Source organism: Mastigoproctus giganteus, chromosome 14 (genome assembly GCF_048544385.1).
Source record: "Mastigoproctus giganteus isolate SK-2022 chromosome 14, ASM4854438v1, whole genome shotgun sequence".
In the NCBI taxonomy this organism is placed as follows: domain Eukaryota; kingdom Metazoa; phylum Arthropoda; class Arachnida; order Uropygi; family Thelyphonidae; genus Mastigoproctus; species Mastigoproctus giganteus.
The window spans coordinates 46,090,024-46,109,786 of NC_143588.1; the positions used below are offsets into that span (position 1 = coordinate 46,090,024).

Sequence of the window (19,763 nt, forward strand, 5' to 3'; positions counted from 1 at the left end):
TTTTATTGTAGTGACCTCAAGAAATGTGTTTTAGAAAAATATCATAAAGGCATTCAAAATTGAGTCTTATATCGGAATGTATGATAAAGATGAAAGTGTAGTACAATTTCCATTATAAAAATGACCTTTTAGAGAGATAAATAGCTTAGTTGTATTGTATAGTGAAAATTTCAACTTTCGAGGTCTGGAACGAATTACCAGAAAAAAAAAAAAGGAAAAAAAAAACAATATCTTATTGAGTTCACAATACCTCCATTTATTCCTACGGTATGCTAAATATGTTTCCACGATTTTTTAAATTTGCACTGGCCAGCAAAAACTTGCGTAAAGTAGAATTTCTATAAGTCAAGTATTACGTAAGCTGGGGAGTGCCTGTATGATATTTTAAGAAGAATTTAGAGCCATGCACAAGCACACTGTGGGTGACCACCCAGGTGTGAACCAACGTAAGAAGGGATCGAGTTGTGGTGCCCATACCATATGGAGAAATGCCGCCTCTCTGTATTACCAAGCAATACTAGGTGGTAGATGACTCTCATCAACCAGTGCAATACCACCACTTGGCTTATTGGAGGCTTGAAGTGGTGGAACCCATGTTTAGTCTCCGGAGCTAAGTTCCAGTCAATGCTTCCCCATCTCTTCCATTATGCAGCATGACTGATGACTTTTGAGGTTATGATAAACATCATGGCAAGATCCAATCTTCCTTACATTTTGAGGGCACAGCTCTAAAATGGTGTTCGCAGGCCGGCTGCTAGTTAGTATACTGGACCGAACATATTGGTAACTCTTTAGGAGGTTTCCAGATCAGCTAGTGTATAATCTTGCTACCTCTACTCTGCCAGATAGTTACTGGAGGGAGACCGAGTAGTGTGTATGTGGGGGGGGGCATTGTCAGGGCCATGTTATGTCAAGGATCTGCATATATCCTTACCATGTGTACACCATATCCAAAAATTTAATTACTTCATACAGCATGTCCACCCCACTTTTTCTTACTATTGAATACACCATGAATTGTCAAACTAATAGAGTAAGATTATCTGAGAAAAGATCTATACTTCTGAAACACTTCCTAGGTCATTTCACAAATATACGTCGCGGTCTCAATTCTAATCTCAACAATGTCTATTTCCACTTGCAGTCTGCCAAACCCCGTGTACTTTTTCTGACAGAATCTCAGTTATCAGTTGATTCAACTACTGCTCATCTCAGTTGTCCAAATTATTCGCTGTATGATTCCTTTCACCTAAAAGATGGTACTTGTGCATTTGTTTGTTCCGATATTCCCTGTAAGAGACTTGGTAATTTGGAATCTCCTTTCGATCTCCTCTGGTTTAAAATCTCTCTACCTCATTCTGTCAAATTCATCTGTTTTCTCTACCGTTCTCCCAACTCCACTAATCACTTGGAGCTCTTTGACTTCCTCTCTCTTTGCAACTTGACTTTCTATAGTCCAACTTTCCTAACAGTAAGGTAATTTTCCTTGGTGATTTTAATGTTCACAACTCCAATTGGCTTCCATTTTCTAGTCACACTGACCCAGCTGGTCCAGATGCTGAGGCTTTTGCAATTACTAATGACCTTGCATAGATTGTTCATTTACCTACAAGAATACCGGACAATCCTAACCATACAGCTAACACACTTGATCTTTTTCTCACAAACAACCATTGTAAGTACATGGTCGAAGTGAGTGGTCCTTTAGGCACCTCAGGTCACAACTTCGTGATTGTCTCTTCTCCAATGGAGCCTTTTATCTCATGGCTTCCCAACCTCGTATTGTTTGGCATTACAAGAATGCAAAATGGGATGACCTACGAGATTTCTTTTCTTCTTTTCCTTGGTTGGATTACTGTTCCAAAACTTCTGATGTCAACTTTTGCTCAGATTGTCTCAGTGAAATTATTCTTGTAGAAATGGAATCCTTTATCCCACAATCTACTTTAAAATCTTATCCTTCATCTAAACCATGGTTTTCCAATAAATGTGGTAAGGCTGTTCAAGAGGAGAACGTTGCATATCGTAACTGGATTGTTTCCAATTCTTCAGTTTCATTTTATACCTACACCAAAGCTTGCAACAATTGCAAAGCAGTTATTAATCAGTCCAAACTAGATTTTGAGCAGGCTAAGAGTAGAAAACTTGTTTCTTGCCCTAATGGTAGCCAAACATTCTGATTTCTTGCCAAAGCTATTGTCTGCAACTTTTACCCATCTCTGCTTCCACCTCTGTCCAAACCAGATGGTTGTTGTCACTTCAGCCAAGGATAAAGCTGACCTGCTAGCATCCCATTTTACTTCCAAATGTATTAATGATCTTGGTAAAACACCTCCCACCATTCCTAACACACTCCATTCAACGCCTCCTGTAGTTTTCCATCAAAAGGATGTGAGAAGGATTTTGACGAATCTTGATGATAAGAAAGCTCCAGGTCCTGATAGTATTTCTCCACTTGTTCTCGAAACCTGTGCTCCTGAACTTACTCCTGTTCCTTGCCGCCTTTTTTCACTTTCTTATTCCAAAGGTGTTTTTCCCTCCACTTGGAAATTTGCTCATATCCAGCAAGTTCCTAAAAAAGGTGACAAATCCCTCCCATTCAATTATCATCCCATTGTAATTACTTTTATTCTTTCAAAAGTAATGGAGAAATCAATTAACCGCCAACTCTTAAACTACCTATAAACCTTCTGTCTGATTAATGATCGCTAGTATGGATTTCGTCAGTGTCGATCCACTGGTGATATTCTGGCTTATGTTACCCATTTATGGACAAATTCAATGGAAAAGTTTGGTGAAACACAAGCAGTTGCTCTTAACATCTCAAAGGCTTTTGATCACGTTTGGCATAAAAGTCTTCTAAACAAGCTTCCATCTTATGGATTGCCAACTATTTTTTTGTAATTGGTTATTCAGTTTTCTCTCTGATCGCTCACTGAAGGTGATGGTAGATGGCTCTTTGTCGTCTAAGTTCTCCACTAATGCTGGTCTCCCCAAGGTTCAGTTCTTTCCCTCACTCTTTTCCTTTTGTATATTAATGGCTTCTTCAATTGATTGGTTTTGGAATCCATAGTTTTGCCGATGATAGCATATTGCATTCTACTTTCCATTTTGAGAAACCTTGCCCTATTCAATCAGTTTCAACTTCTCGAATATCCGCTACCAATTCCTTAAATGCTGATCTCCAGGTAATCCTGCAGTGGGGCAATGACAACTTAGTTGATTTCAATCCTTCTAAAACTCAGTCTTGTTTTGTATCTCACAAAAAGGATTCTTCTGCTCCTATGCTTATCTTTGGTGACACTCCGATTTCTAAGTAAAATGATATATCTCTTTTTGGGATTACCCTGACTTCTAATCTCTCTTAGTACAAGCACATTACAAATACTGCTTCCTCTGCATCTAAAAAACTTGATTTTCTCTTTCGCTCTCGGCGTTACTTTTCTTCCAAACAGCTGTTCATTCTGTACAAATTTCAAATCCGCCCTACCATGGAATATTGTTCCCACATCTCGGGTGGTGCCCCCAAAACCTCTCTCAAGCTTCTAGATTCCATTCAGAAGAGGGCAGTTAGGTTAATTAATGACTCCTCTCTAACAGAGTCTCTCCACTCACTGTCTCATAGACGTTCTGTTTCTGCTGCATGCCTTTTCTACAGATACTTCCATGGGCACTGTTCTTCTGAATTGTCTTCTAATTCCCACTCTCTCTTTCAAAACAGTCTGGACACATGCCGCCACCAGCCAACATCCATTTACTATCCAACTTCAAACTCACACAACTGATTTTTCATCTTCCCTGTTTATTCATTCAACTACCGTTTTCTGGAACAGCCTTCCTTGGTACGTATTTCCTGAAAAATACAGTCTACAGAAGTTCAAGTCTAATCTCAACAAATATCTTCTTTCATCTTCTCAACCTCCCTCCTAAGCATGGTACTAAGTACTATAGTTTCTAATACCTCTCGTGTTTGGGGTTTTCATAAAAAAAAAAAAAAAAGGGATCCTGAAACTTTCATCTCTAGAATTGTTACAGGTGGTGAAACATAGGGCGATCACTGGGATCCTGAGACCAGGCAAGAATCAATTCAATGGAAGCACAAGGGTTCTCCCCTGCCCAAAATATTTCAGACAACTTTCATCTGACAAGATTATGGCCACCAGTTTTTGGGATACTGAGGTAATTTTGTACATTCGCTACTTAGAACATAAGCAGAGTCACTGGGGAGTCATATGCATCCCTACTGTACCACCATAAATAAAAAATGTCATAAATGTCATGTGTCATAAATAAAAAATGCTGTGGAAAACTTTCCAGAGGTGTGCTGCTTTTTCAGGACAATGCACCAGTGCACTGGTCACATGCAGTTGCTGCTGTTTTGAAAGACTGTGACTGTGTGCAGAACTTTCATATCCACCTTACAGTTCAGATCTGGCCCCCTGTGACTATTTTCTGTTTTGACACCTGAAGAAAAATGTACGTGGATGTTGCTTTGCTGATGATAATGAACTGAAGTCTGTGGTTTCTGCGTTCTTTGATGGTTGGGACAAAGAATTTTATTTGTCTGGTATTTCCTTATTGCTAACAAAATAGAACAAGTGTATTGAAATTCAGGAGAGTTACATTGAAAAATAAAAAGATATTTCCTCCACAGGTAGTAGATAATTTATTGAATGCCTCTCTTACCTAAAAGAAGGGAGCAAGAAACTGTACACTCAGACAGTCACTCTCGCACGCGCTCTCACTCACTCACTCACTCACTCACTCACTCTCTCTCTCTCTCTCTCTCTCTCTCTCACACACACACACACACACACACACACACACACACTTGTTCACCTGATGTACATGGATGAAATCAAACTCTATGCAGTAACCGAGAACAACTCCAACAGCTACTCTTCCTCACTGAAGGGTTCAGCACTGACATCAGGATGCAATTTGACCTAGGCAAATGCAAGGCTCGTGGAACACAAGAAGATCAAGGCCTGCCTGACTGTGAAATATCATCAGAGACTGAGAAGCTTGTTAAATTCAAAGCTGAATGGTAGGAACATAATCTGAGCCATAAACACCTACACAATCCTAATATTAACATACTCCTTCAGGGTCATGGATTGGACCAACACTGAGCTGGAAAAGATTATGAGACTGACTGGGATAATGATGACTAAGAGCTGCCAACACCACTCAAAGTCTGCCATCGAGAGATTGGCCATAGCCCAAAAAAAGGAGAGAGAGAGAGGGTTTGAGAGACCTTACTGAAAACAGAAGGAAATTAAGAATCTGAGGGATTACTTCAAGGAAAACACAGCAACAATATAAAAGCCATAAGGAAGATAGATAAACGGCAACACACACACACACACACACACACACACACACACACACACACACTGCTTAACCTGAAGGAGCTCCCACTCACACAGACAGAAGAAAAAAAGACAGAAAAATGGGTGAAGGCACTCCATGGCAGACACTACAATGACCTGCATCGACTACATAAATAAGATGCCTTGGAATGCATGCCCCACAAGCAGAAGGCTCTTCCCTGAAACAAAAGGGTCCATGTTCACCAGCCAAGACCAGGTAATCAACACCAGGAACTACAGGAAATACATCACCAAGGTCCCAGGAGTGAGAGATGACACATATTGATGCTGCCACCTGGTCCCAGAAACAATACAGCACATTACTGAGGGGTACATAGATATCACCCAGATGGAGTACACTCATAGACATGACCAGGTCACCGGGATAATACATTAGAAGCTAGTGCAAAAATAGCAGTTGATCAGAGAAAGTGTACCATATTACTAGTATGAACCCAAAGCTGTACTAGAGACCCATACTCACAAACTACACTGGGACCATGCCATAATAACAGTCAAGATGATCCCGCACAACAGACTAGACATAACCCTTATTGACAAGTAGGAAATGGCTACTAACCTCTGACAAAGCAGTGCAAAACCAGCAACCTCCAGAAAAAACTACAAGGAAAAAATCAGGAAGTACACAGACTTAAGACAGGAAGTCAAAGAAATCTGGCATATGGAATAAGTAATCCCAATCACTGTCAACCACCAGCATGGTACCAAAGCACCTCCATAAGATCTAGCAGCAGTAGGCTTCCCAGACAAAATCACTTACATAGAACTCAAGAAAGCCACAATGCTGAACACTTGTAGGTAGTATTAGTAGCAGCAAATGATGCAAAAAAGCAAGCTTATACTCCCATTTCATCTATCCATCCCTTCCAATAGTTTGTCTAGTTCTTCCTTGAGTTTATTGACACTACTGTACCCACTTCCACAACAATGGATGGAAGCTTGTTCCATCGATCAACCACCCATTGGCTAAAGGCAAACTTCCAAGCATTTATTCTGCAACCACCGATCCTCAATTAATCCCATCAGCACTGAGTTTGTTCAAGTCATTCAAAATCTTAAACACTTCAATCAAATCACTTCGTAGGCGCCTAGTCTACAGATGATACGTTTTGCAAAACTAAAACCTTTCTTCGTAATATCACCCCTTTGTTTACCTTACCAATCTCATCGTCCTTCTCTGTACTCATTCCAGTAACCCTACATACTTTCTAAAATGAGGCCTCCAGACCTATATGTAGTACTCAAAGTGTGGCTTGACCACTGTCTTATACAATGGGTTCATCACCTCCTTAGACCGGATAGCAAAATTCCTGTATATCATCGAGAGAACCCCATGAGATATCCTGGCAGCCTGTCTGCACCGCTCAGGAACTTCATATCTGACTGCACAAGTACTCATAAGTCCATTTCATTTCCACCATCTTGAGTGTAGTACCATACAGTTTTACGTTACTCTGGGATTACTGCTATCCATATGCAGTATCATTATTTGTCAATGTCAAACTTCAATTTCCATTTCTCAGCCAATCTGCCTAATTTTTCTCAATCTTGTTGCAGCAGCATAGCTTCATTACTGTCATCAACCACCCTGTCAACCTTTGTATCATCTGCAAACTTATACATTAAACCTTCATCAATATCATTGACAAATAGAGAAAACAACAATGGGCCCAGCACCAAACCTTCTGGGACTCCACTAATAACATTAGTTCACAAAAAGTAGTGTCCATTGATAACCACGCTCCATCTTCTCTCACTCAACTATCCCTTTATCCATAGCAATAACTTGCCCTTAATGCCACAATGCCCCAATTTGTACAGCAGTCTTTTATGGGCAACAATATCAAAAGCCTTCCTGAAATCCAAGTAAATGATAAAATTATTTCTTGCCAACAGTTCCTTTGTTACTACATCATAGTATCCAATAAAATTGGTCAGATGACCTTTTCTTAATATATCCATGTTGTAACTGCAATTCTGTCTGGGTCTGCCTTACTTCTTTAATTAGCTATTCCATTATTTTTCCTGAAACAGAAGTTAAGCTAACAGATCTGTAATTACTCATGTCACCCTTCGATCTCCCTTTGTGGACTGGGGATATATTCACATATCTCCAGTCCACATGAACTTTCCCTGAATCTAAATATGCTGAGAGTTTGCTTACTTCCTTTGCTGCTTCTCTTAATATAATTGGACAGATCCTGTCCACCCCACGCATTTTTCATGTTTGATTTCAACAATTTCTCTTCCATTTTTTCTGTTCTTTACTTATGTAAACTCTAGAAGGAAGGGGATGAATCAGATTGGTCCATTTGATATCGATGGTTCAACTGTTAATGATCCTGCTCAGGTAGCTAACAAACTAAATGAATATTTGGCATCGACAATCACACGAGGAGTTATTCAGTGAGGGAAATGCCAGAGGTGTATTCAACTCTATCAGTAAGCTAGATAATCTTGTAATAACTGAGAGTAAAGTGGAGGAGAAATTGTTGAAGATAAACACAAGAAAGGCACCTAGGGTGGATGGGATCTATCCAGTTATATTAAAGGAGGCAGCAAAGGAAGGAAGTAAGCAAACCCTTAGCCATAATTATGAGAGCTTCCTTGGACTCAGGGGAGGTACCCGTAGACTGGAGATGTGCAAATGTGACCCCAATTCACAAAGGAGGATCAAGGCTGACACAAGTAATTATAGACCTGTGAGTTTAACTTCTGTTCCAGGAAAATTAATGGAAGCACTGGTTAGTATTAGTAATGGCCGCATGGTGCAAGAAAGCCTATGACTTATGCTGCACCAGCCAAAAAAAAAAAAATAATAATAATAAAAATAATAAATAATAGTAATTAATAAAAAAAAAGGAAATTAAACCTATCATCCTATGCGCTTCCCTTATCCGAAGGTACTATCCAGATGACCTTTGAATTTCCCCAAACTGTCGGCCTCTACCACCCAAGAAGGCAACTTATTCCAGTAATTTATAACTCGCTGGCTAAAATAAAACTTCCTGCAGTCCACTCTAAACATTTCCCACTGTAACTTGAATTTATGTCCCCTAGTTCTAGCATCATTTATAATCTTGAAAATTTTGTCCTCATTCATTTTACTGATGCCTCTCAGAGCCTTAAACACCTCAATCAAATCTCCTCTAAGGTGTCTAGTTTCCAAACTCTACAACCCACATATTCGAAGTCTTTCTTCATAAGGACACCCTTTTGCCGATCTCACCAGGCGAGTTACCCGTCTTTGCACCCTTTCAAGAAGCTCGATGTCTTTCTTTAGGTGCGGTCTCCATACTTGAACACAGTATTCCAAGTGTGGTCTAACATAAGCCTTATATAATGGTTGGTTGGTTGGTTGGTTTAATGGAAGTTTATTAGCACAAGGGCAACTAAGGCCAAATTGTGCCTGTCACAGTAATTCGGCAAATGATATATATATATTTTATTATTATTATTTTTTTTCCAGTCATATGTCAGATAAGTTCATATAAATGAATTTGTTTTAAAAAATTAAATAAATCGGATAAATTTGCGTTATCATTGAGAATATGGTTCATCTCTAATGAATTGTTTTGAGTTAAGACCGTTTTAAAATTTGTTAGTCGAGCAGCATGATTGTAGGGACACTCGAGGAGAATGTGTTTCACTGTAAGTAGGGTTGAACAATGACGACAGTGAGGAGGTTCATCCCCTGTCAACAAATGGAAGTGGGTCAGATGGGAATGGCCAATGCGCGTCCTTGCGAGGACAACCTCTTCTCGTTTGTTTAATCGGAAACTAGATTTCCAGTATTGTGGCTTTTGCTTTATTTGGAAAAGTTTGTTTTGGGTCTGTTGCTGCCATTCTGATGTCCATTGGTCAATACATAACTGTTTTATGAGGAGTTTACAGTCCATATAAGGAATCGAGGTAAGTGAAGACACTGGGTTGATCGGATTTTTTGCTGCTTGATCTGCTTTTTCATTTCCCTGGATTCCAGCATGCCCGGGAATCCAGCAGAATCTTACGTCTGTGTTATGCTCTGTTAGATTAATTAACTCTGCTCTGATTTCTTTCAGGATTGGGTGAGAGTTCGGACATTTATGTTGTAAAGAGGTTACTGCACTCAAGGAATCGGTATAGATTATAATCTCTTCATTAGACCTGTTTTTGACGTGTTCGATAGCCATTTTTATTGCATGAAGTTCAGCGGTGTAAATACTGCAACTTGGGAGAAGTTTTTGAGAGATTGAACAAGTGGGAAGAACTACTGCAGCGCCCACATCTGTATCAGATTTGGATCCATCAGTAAATATTTGCAGGCAGTGTTTGTTTGCTGATGCATGCGCTAAATGTAGCTGCTGTATATTTTCATTGTTCAGCGCCTGTTTTCCCCATTTTCGAAAAACGTCATCACATAAAGTTTTAAAAGTGGACCATGGAGGCTCTATTTCTCTGGTATCTTGGTGGATATTGTCAAGTGGGACACTCCAATACTGAGCAACATACTTCAATCTGATTCCAGCAGGTTTATTTTCATTTGGTTTGTTCCTGTAGAGATTTATGAAAGACGGGTTAAAGAGGTAAGGACAGATAGGATGTGAGGGCATACTCCGAAGCTTTGCAGCGTACGTAAGCAGCAGCATCTGTCTCCTTAAGGATAATGGAGGTTCATGTGCGTCAATGTATAGACTATGCACGGGAGATGTTCGGAAGGCACCTAGAGCTATTCTAAGTGCATTATGTTGAATGGTATTTAGGGACTGTAATGCTGACTTTCTAGCTGAGTCATATACGGGTGCACCATAGTCTAGTCTGGATCGGATTATGGTTTTATATAAGTGAAGAAGGGAGTATCGGTCAGCTCCCCATGATATTGCAGAAAGAACTTTAAGGATATTCATTTTTTTTAAACAAATAGTTCGTACATGCTGTATGTGTTTCAGAAAGTTTAATTTCTTGTCCAATATTAAACCTAGGAATTTAATATTGTCATTGACTGGAATAGCATGATTTCCCAGGCGCAATTCAGGATCAGGGTGCAGTTTTCGTTTCTTGCAGAAGTGTATAGCAAACGTTTTCTGAGGAGATAGTCGGTAGCCATTTTGTAACATCCATGATTGCGTTTTGTTTATTGACAGTTGGAGTTTCCTTTCAATGGAGAACATATTTTGCGAGTGACTGGATATAGTGAGATCGTCAGCATAAAGGTAAGTTTCTACTGAATTCGGGATGGCTGTTGTTAGAGTGTGTATTCTAACTGTGAAGAGTGTGGCACTGAGGACTGACCCTTGTGGGACTCCTTCCTCCTGTATGCAGATTTTCGAGAGTGAACTTTGAAAACGAACCTGAAAGGTTCGATATTCGAGAAAGCTCTGAATTAATGATGGTAAATGTCCCCTTAGTCCTAGGGCATGTAAGTCACGAAGGATGCCATGACGCCATGTGGTTTCAAAAGCTTTCTCTATATCTAAGCTCACCATGACCAAATGTTCGTTCTTTATGAATGCATTTCGCACATTTGCCTCAGCCTTAATCATAAGGTCTAGGGTAGACCTGTTTTTACGAATCCAAACCGATCATTGTTCATAGTAGTTTGAGTTTCAAGATACCAGGTAAAGCGACTGTGTACCATTTTTTCCAGAGTCTTGCCCAGGCAGCTAGTAAGTGAGATTGGTCTATAATTATGCGGATCTGATTGGTCTTTTCCTGGTTTTGGAATGGGTAGAACAACAGAATGTCTCCAAGAAATTGGAAAATAATTTGCAACAAATATTCGGTTGAAAAGTTTTAGGAGAGAGTAACGAGTTCCCTCATTTAGATTCTTTAACATTAGGTAGTATATGCTGTCTGGACCAGGTGCACTATTGGCTGAATATTTTAAGGATTCTTCTAATTCATACATGGTTAGTGGTTTATTATAAGAGAGGGCTGACTTCGTTCCGAAATTTATTTTATATTTTTCAGTTATTGTTTTGGCTTTTAGGAAAGTTGGATCATATGCGGTTGAGGCAGAATGGTGAGCAAAAGATTCTGCGAGGATGTTTGCGATATCCTCTGGAAGGGTTATCTCTTGTCCTTTATAGATGATGATTGGGGAAGGAATTGATGGAAACTTACCAGTAAGGCATCTTATTTTCCGCCAGATTAGTCCTGCACTTGTGTCTTTAGTGACAGATGAAGCAAAACGAATCCAAGATTCCTTTTTAGCTTTTCGCCGGGTGTAGCGAGCATGGGTTTTTAGTTTCTTGTATATAATGAGATTAGCAGTGGTTGGATTCTTTCGAAACTGATTCCATGCCTTGTTCTTCTCTCTCTTAGCAGTGTTACATGCTGAATTCCACCAATAGTTTTTGTGTTTCGATCCTTTATTTGAAGTTTGAGGAATGGTAGTAGCAGCAGCTGTCAACATTTGTTCTGTGATATGTTTAACGGCGTTATCTATGGAGTGATGTTGGATTATATCATCCTCTAGAGTAATACTAGATGCATATTTATTCCAGTCAGCTTTTGAGAATTTCCATTTAGATCGGTTGCTTACTGGTAAGTTTGTTCTTGTGCAGAGCTTACAGATTATAGGAAAATGATCACTATTTAATGGGTTCTCTGAGACTCTCCAATCGAAGTCTGGAAATAATGTGGGTGAGCATATCGACAGGTCTATAGCAGAGGTTGAGCCTGTTGGGAAATGGACATAGGTGTGGGAGCCTGTGTTAAGCAGAGTGAGATTATTCTTTACTAGAAAAGCCTCTATTGTGCGTCCCCGATTGTCTGTCTGCGAAGATCCCCATAACTGGTGATGCGCATTAAAATCGCCCAACAGGCAGAACGGAGAGGGTAGTTGTAGGATAAGATCATTTAGTTCAGTTATCGAGCAGTTCTGATTTGGTGAGATATATATTGATACAAGTGTAAGCGTTTTACCAAGAGCAAGGCGTACTGCAACAACTTCTAAAGTGGTTTGTAGGGGTATACGTCTGGAAGGGATTTTACTATCAATCAGTATAGCTACACCACCATGTGGAGAGATCCTGTCATGCCTGAAGATTGTATAATTTTTAACTGACAGTGTCACTTGCGGAGAAAGATTTGTTTCTTGTAGACAGATGCCTACTGGATGATGCTGATTTATCAAATTATGAACATCGTCTATGTTGCTACGGAGGCCTTTACAATTCCATTGAATTAACTGATCCATTATTTTGTTTTTGAAGTAGGTGTTTCTGACTGTTTTTTGGATCCAATCTGTTTATGGCATTCCAATTTTATTTTATCTTTTCTCGGAAAAGTGGGTCGTGCAGTGTCCATGTCTTCTTCAGCATGTATTTCTAAAACTGTTTCATCGTTATGAATTTTGTCATCAATTTCCATATCTGCGGTTTGAATCTTTTGAGGTTTAATATTTCTCCTACTCTCAGTATCTGAGTGTGATGGAGTAATAGTTGGTGGTACAGTGACTGGGGTATTATTTGCTTGACCTTTTACCTGTTCTTTAGGGGACTCCAGCGGACTCGCTAGGATGGCTTGTGCCCAGTCGGAAATGGATGTAGCTGGTGGTATGGACACTTCAGTTTGAGTTCCTTCCGATTTGTGTTTTTGTGTTGCGGCTGCATATGTGAGTTTGGGTAGTGAGAGTAAAACTTGTTTCCTTGCTTCTTGGTAAGTCACTTTGTTTTCTATTTTGTACTTTTGAATCTTCTTTCCAGTTTTCCAGGTTTCACAAATTTTCGAGTAAGCTGGATGGTTACCTTTACAGTTTGGACATACTGATGTTTGTGCTGGGCAGTCTGTTTGTGTGTGTTCCTTAGATCCACAGTTGGGGCACACTGAAACCCCTCTACACACTGTTTGAGCATGGCCAAATTTTTGGCACTTGAAGCACCTGAGAGGATTGGGGATATAAGGTCGAATATGGCAGTTCAGATATCCAGCCTTAACTGTAGTTGGAAGGATTGGTGTCGAAAAGGTCAGTATAACACTGCGAGTGGGAACTAATTCACCGTCTTTCTTGATTTTAATTCGCTTTGCCTGTACAACTTTTTGGTCTTGTAGCTCTTGGACTAATTCCTCTTCGCTAACATTTATTAAGTCCCATTCAGACAGCACTCCTTTGGATGAATTTAAGGTGGAATGTGGAGTTACTGTGACAGGAATATTCGCGAATTTTGAAATTCTTTGCAGGGCTTCAGAGTGCCTGCTATTCATTGTCTCTATAAGTAGATCTCCAGAGCGGAGTCTTTTCACCATTTTAGGTGGCCCAGCAGCATTCTCGAGACATTTCTGGATAAGAAATGGAGAAAGTGCACCTACTTGTTGACTTGTTTGAGAATGTATAATAAGAAACAGTGGTGTTTCCTTTTTGGATCCTTCTGTTCTTTGTCTCTTGGGATGGGAATTGTCAAAGTCAGTTTGGTCTGTCCTTGAATAAGTTGAGGCATGAGGCTCAACAGATGGATTACGGACTTCGTGATCCATGTTTGCTCCTTTTAGCCCTTGGCAGAGAACCTTTTCTGCCAAGGTTACCGGCCCCGCCACGGGGAGGCAGGAGCAGTGCCGCTAGAGTGACCAAGCGGTATAAGTCAGTTTGTTAGTTTTAAGGAAAAGAAAAGAAAGGTGGTTTTCCTTTCTTAAACTTACTTACAGATCGTAAGAATAAGTTAATGGTAAATTACCTTAAACGTAAGAAAAACTTTTGAAAATTAACAAGATCTGTCACACTGAGAAGACGCTCTGTAAATCGCTCAAAGAATCGCTCGATCACAATAACGCTTGGCACCCGGGGCCCTTATATAATGGGATTATCACGTCCCTATCTCTACTTGCAAAAGTTCGATAGATCATCGATAGGACACCATGGGCCTTCCTTGCAACCTGTTTACAATGACCCTATCATAACACCCAAGTACCTTTCCTCCAGTAATGGGTTTAGCTGAAGTCCACCAAGTGAATAAGTTATTTTGGGATTACTGTTTCGCAGGTGTAATACCTTACGCGTTGTTGGATTAAAGCATAGTTGCCATTTTTCTGACCATTCCTGAAGTCTATCTAGGTCTCTCTGAAGAAGCTCAGCTTGACAGTGATCATTAACTACTCTACCAATTTTAACATCATCTGCAAATTTAGACATCACGCCCTCTATCCCTTCATCAATGTCATTTATGAAAATTAAAAACAACAGTGGTCCTAATACTGATCCTTGGGGAACCCCACTTCTTACATCAACCCAATATAAGGAATAGCCATTTATCACAACCGTCTGCCTCCTGCCCTGAAGCCATCCTTCTATCCATCTAAGGATTTTCCCAGTAATTCCAACCTATTCCAGCTTATAAAGCAACTGCTCATGTGGGACTGAGTCAAAAGCTTTGCTGAAATCTAAATAAACAATGTCAAAATTATTCCCTAAATCTTTGGACTCAGGGGAGGCACCCATAGACTGGAGATGTGCAAATGTGACCCCAATTCACAAAGGAGGATCAAAGGCTGACACAAGTAATTATAGACCTGTGAGTTTAACTTCTGTTCCAGGAAAATTAATGGAGGCACTGGTTAAAGAAGCACTGCAGGATCATTTAGACAAGACTTCAGTTATAGCTCAGACACAGCATGGTTTTGTTAAGGGGAAGTCTTGCCTGACCAATTTGATTGGATACTATGATGCAGTCACAAAAGAACTGGATGCAGGGAAAAACTTTGATATTATATACTTGGATCTTAGAAAGGCTTTTGATACTGTTGCACATGGAAGACTGCTGCACAAATTTGAGCAGTGTAGCATTGGAGGCAAATTGCTGCTATGGTTAAAGGGGTGGTTGAGGGGGAGAAGACAGAGAGTGGTAATCAATGGACACTGCTCATCGCGGACTAATGTTATTAGTGGAGTCCCTCAGGGTTCAGTGTTGGGTACATTATTGTTTTCTGTGTTTATAAATAATATTGATGATGGTATATCAAGCTTAATGTCCAAGTTTGCAGACGATACAAAGGTTGGCAGGGTTGTTAAGTACACTACTAACACTATGCTGCTGCAACAGGATCTGGAAAGGTTGAGCAGATGGGCTGAGAGGTGACAAATGAAGCTTAACATTGATGAATGTAAAGTACTACATAATATCGGTGTTTTGATACACCATAGACACTCTTAAAAAAACTACAAAGTAGTTGTTGTGGGCATCATTTGCTCTTTCTCACATTGTGCTCTGCCTTCACGACGAGTTGCCATGATACTGCACTACCTCAAATAAGTAACGCTTCACTAATAGAGAAGGCTATTGTTACTTATTCTCAGTGAGTACCACTACCCAGACATGTTTCAAGGCTATTTATTGGCCTATCATCAGTGGGTGGGCAGGTACCCTAGTATTGCAGACATGACGACCCAGTTATGAAGTTAATCGCACAATATGAGAGATGCCAAAAGGTGTATAAGATAATGTATTATCTTATACACCTATCCTTTTTGCACAATATATATTTCCTGTTTCCCTGAGAAGAGAGTCACTGACAATAACTACCTCCTGTGGGACCAGTACGTTCTACCTTGGGATAGTCAGATAGTTTCTCGACCAATAATAGTAACCAGACATAAGAAGCACCCCATGCACTTGGTGCCAATACCCTTCACAGGATGGGAAAAAAGAGGATTATTATTATTATTATCTCTCTCTCTCATCTTCTATTAGAAGAAGAAAGAGGTAATAATAATAACAAGCAATGCAGGTTTTATGTTATTTCTGAAAAAAGAAATCACTGAAAATGCAAGCTCAAACAAATATCTTCATAAAAATTCAACTGCAAATATCAGAATACAAACTAAAATAAAACAACAAATATTAATTTTTAAAATCCAATAAGGATAGGTTCATTAAAAATGGGACTGATGAAGAGCAAAATTTAATACAGATAAAGCAGCTTTATTTGCAATTATTTTCAAGATCAAAGTCATAAAACTTACATTATCAGACATGATAATGTCACTACAATTATGCTTAGCTGCCAACAGATGTTAAATACTGCATAAAATTAAAAAGTTATAAAGAAGGAGTACACAGAGTTTTTTTTTTTTTTTTTATGTAAACCCCAAACATGAGAGGTATTGGAACCTATAGTACTTAGTACCGTGCTTGGGTTGGAGGTTGAGAAGACGAAAGAAGATATTTGTTGACATTAGACTTGAACTTCTGTAGACTGTAATTTTCAGGAAATACATACGAAGGAAGGTTGTTCCAAAAAACGGCAGTTGAATGAATAAACAAGGAAGATGAAAAGTTGGTTCTGTGAGTTTGAAGTTGGACAGTAAATGGATGTTGGCTGGTGGTGGCACATGTTTGGACTGTTTTGAAAGGGAGAGTGGAAATTATAGAAGCCAATTCAGAAGAACAGTGCCCGCGGAAGTATTTGTAGTAGAGGCATGCAGCAGAAACAGTACGTCTATGAGACAGTGAGTGGAGAGACTCTGTTAGAGATGAACCATTAATTAACCTAACTGCCCTCTTCTGAACAGAATCAAGAAGCCTGAGAGAGGTTTTGGGGGCACCACCCCAGATGTGACAACAATATTCCATGGTAGGGCGGATTTCCGATTTGTACAGAGTGAACAACTTTTTGGAAGAAAAGTAATGCCGAGAGCGAAAGAGAAAACCAAGTTTTTTAGATGCAGATGAAGCAATATTTGTAATGTGCTTGTGCTGTTGTTGTTATTTGGTTTTTAGGAGCATTAGCAACTAAGGCCATATTGCTCCGGGGATATGTGGTGGTCCTTCTCTGACCTTTCCGCAACTTCCGTATTTGGTGGTCACGGGCTCGAACCCCTGTCTAATCAAGAAGCGTGTGCTATGCACTGCTGCTCCTGCCCATATGGCTACGGAGACACCTGTACTTGTGTCAAGAGAGATTAGAAGTCAGGGTAATCCCCAAAAGAGATATATCATTTTGCCTAGAAATCAGAGTGTCACCAAAGATAAGCATAGGAGCAGAAGGATCCTTTTTTGCGAGATATAAGACAAGACTGAGTTTTAGAAGGATTGAAATCAACTAAGTTGTCTTTGCCCCACTGAATTACCTGGAGATCGGCATTTAAGGAATTAATAGCAGATTTTCGAGAAGTTGAAGCGATTGAGCAGGACAAGGTTTCTCAAAATGGAAAGTGGAATGCAATGTGCTATCATTGGCATAACTATGGATAGGATTTCCAGTCAATGGAAGAAGGTCATTAATATACAAGAGGAAAAGAGTGGGGGAAAGAACTGAACCTTGGGGGACACCAGCATTAGTGGAGAAGTAAGAAGACAGAGAGCCATCTGCCATCACCCTCAGTGAGCGATCAGAGAGAAAACTGGATAACCAATTACAAAAACAGTTGGCAAACCATAAGATGGAAGCTTGTTTAGAAGAACTTTATGCCAAACACGATCGAAAGCCTTTGAGATGACAGTCCACACCTGACCTGTGTGACTTCTGTGTATTTTTGATGATTAAATATGAGTTTCAACCACATAAATTTGCCCGTGGCACAGGAGTGAAGAAAGTCACCATGGATACTCTATGCAAGGTATCTAAAATGACCTATTGGATGTCTCTGAGTTGTAGGCAGAATTCTTCAAAAAATATATAGAGTGCGAAGGATCTTACTTTGAAAAGGAAACCATTCCAAAGCTTGAGGATGCATTAAATTGAATCATGAATAATATGAATAATAATTACTTTTTTCAAACACCCTCAAGCAAGCTGTTTGCTTTGAAAAAAGTAAACATAGTGATGATGGGATTCTGTTTAAACCCATCATCAGGTCTGATTAAGAGATTCAGCAAAACCTTGAAATACTGTTTTATTATGTTTTAAGTACTAGTACTATGATGGCTACAAATATAATAAAATTACTTAACACTAATTTACCCTCCATAATGGAATAAAACTTTCTTCAACTTAATTCTTTTGCAACAAAGATGATTTTTAATTTCTTTTCCAACTAATTTAGAAATCACTACCTAATATAATACCTTTTCTCCTTGTTCTCCAGGAACACCAGGTAGCCCTATCAAACCTATAGGACCTGGTTCACCAGGTCGTCCTTGGCTACCAACAGATCCAATGGGCCCACTGTCACCACGGTCACCTTTTGGTCCAACTGGTCCATAGTCTCCTCTTCTTCCAGGTAAGCCCTAAGATAAAGCATATATATGAGATGAATAATTTCTCTTTATAGTTACAAATATGGCTTATTATTACAAATATGGCTTATTTGTAATAAAAAAAAAAAAAATGTATAGATTGAATAAGGTTTCTATAAGCACCAACAAATAGTGAAGTCTCTGTCCATTCATCACTGTATTAAAATATAATTGGTGGTAGTGTATGAGAAAATAGAGCTGTAGAATTTGAGGTGCTGTAGGCATGTGTTACTGCATTCATGAGTTAGAAAAAAAATTACCTACTGTCTTAAACCTACTTGTACTGTTACTAACATTCAATGGTCTGTTTTTCCCATTACATCTTACTATGTTTATTTCTATTATGAACATACTTTTTACCTGTCCTTTTTTTTTTTTTTCCTTCTCTGCCACTACAGCATGTCTTCTTTAACTTGTTATTGGATTATTTGAAATGTGATGGATTTTGATGTTGCTACTATTACTTAACTAATGATATAGTGTTTTATATGCATTTTAGCATGCAATAATTTGAAACACATCTACAATGAAATTTGAAGTCTGAATTAGGTCATGATCTTTGAATAGCATGTCTAATTTAAAAATACTGCTAAAACCAACTACAGTCAAACATCATTACAATGAAACTGAAATGGGACTATAATGAAAATTTGCTAGTGTGCAGTATAATAATATTATTATGCACTATATATATATATCACCTTTAAATTTTACATTTCTGTCCACTTCCTCAAGAATTACATAAGGAACTGTGCTGAATTCACATACTTCTAATTTGCACACATAATGCACTTTTTTCATACCACCAAAACCAAAACACACTATAATTGCTAACTACGCAAAACAAGTGATTTTCAAACACAAGTGCTGTACATCTTGTGAGTCACTGCACATACATGCTGAGAGACATAGAGAGAAAATAGCAATGAATATATGCTTCAGAGAATTTTCATCTGAGGATAAAAAAAAATTAACTATTTTTAAGGCATTCACAAGGTAATGAAGTCTTTCTCAACTTTTCACAAGTAATAACAAAGCTGTTTTCATTTTTTCCACCATAATGCAGGTGTGATATGTTGTTCATTATGCATAAGTGTACATATCTGTTAAACACAGAGTATCCATACTTTGGACGTTATTTTCTGTGTAATGATTATAATACAATCAGATGAAAAACTGATGACATTTCTATTTTTTTTAGCATCTCCCCTTATTCAGT

The 19,763-nt window shown here is 39.0% G+C and overlaps 1 protein-coding gene across 1 annotated transcript in view; it reads right to left on the bottom strand.

Moving 5' to 3' along the window:
• The window catches only part of LOC150075107 (uncharacterized), a 617,581-nt gene that overhangs the window by 190,659 nt on the left and 407,159 nt on the right, over window positions 1-19,763 (bottom strand). The window contains exon 31 of the mRNA XM_090388926.1: window positions 18,374-18,535. Within this exon, the coding sequence (XP_090245052.1) occupies window positions 18,374-18,535 (162 nt within the window). The remainder of the gene's footprint in view (window positions 1-18,373; window positions 18,536-19,763) is intronic.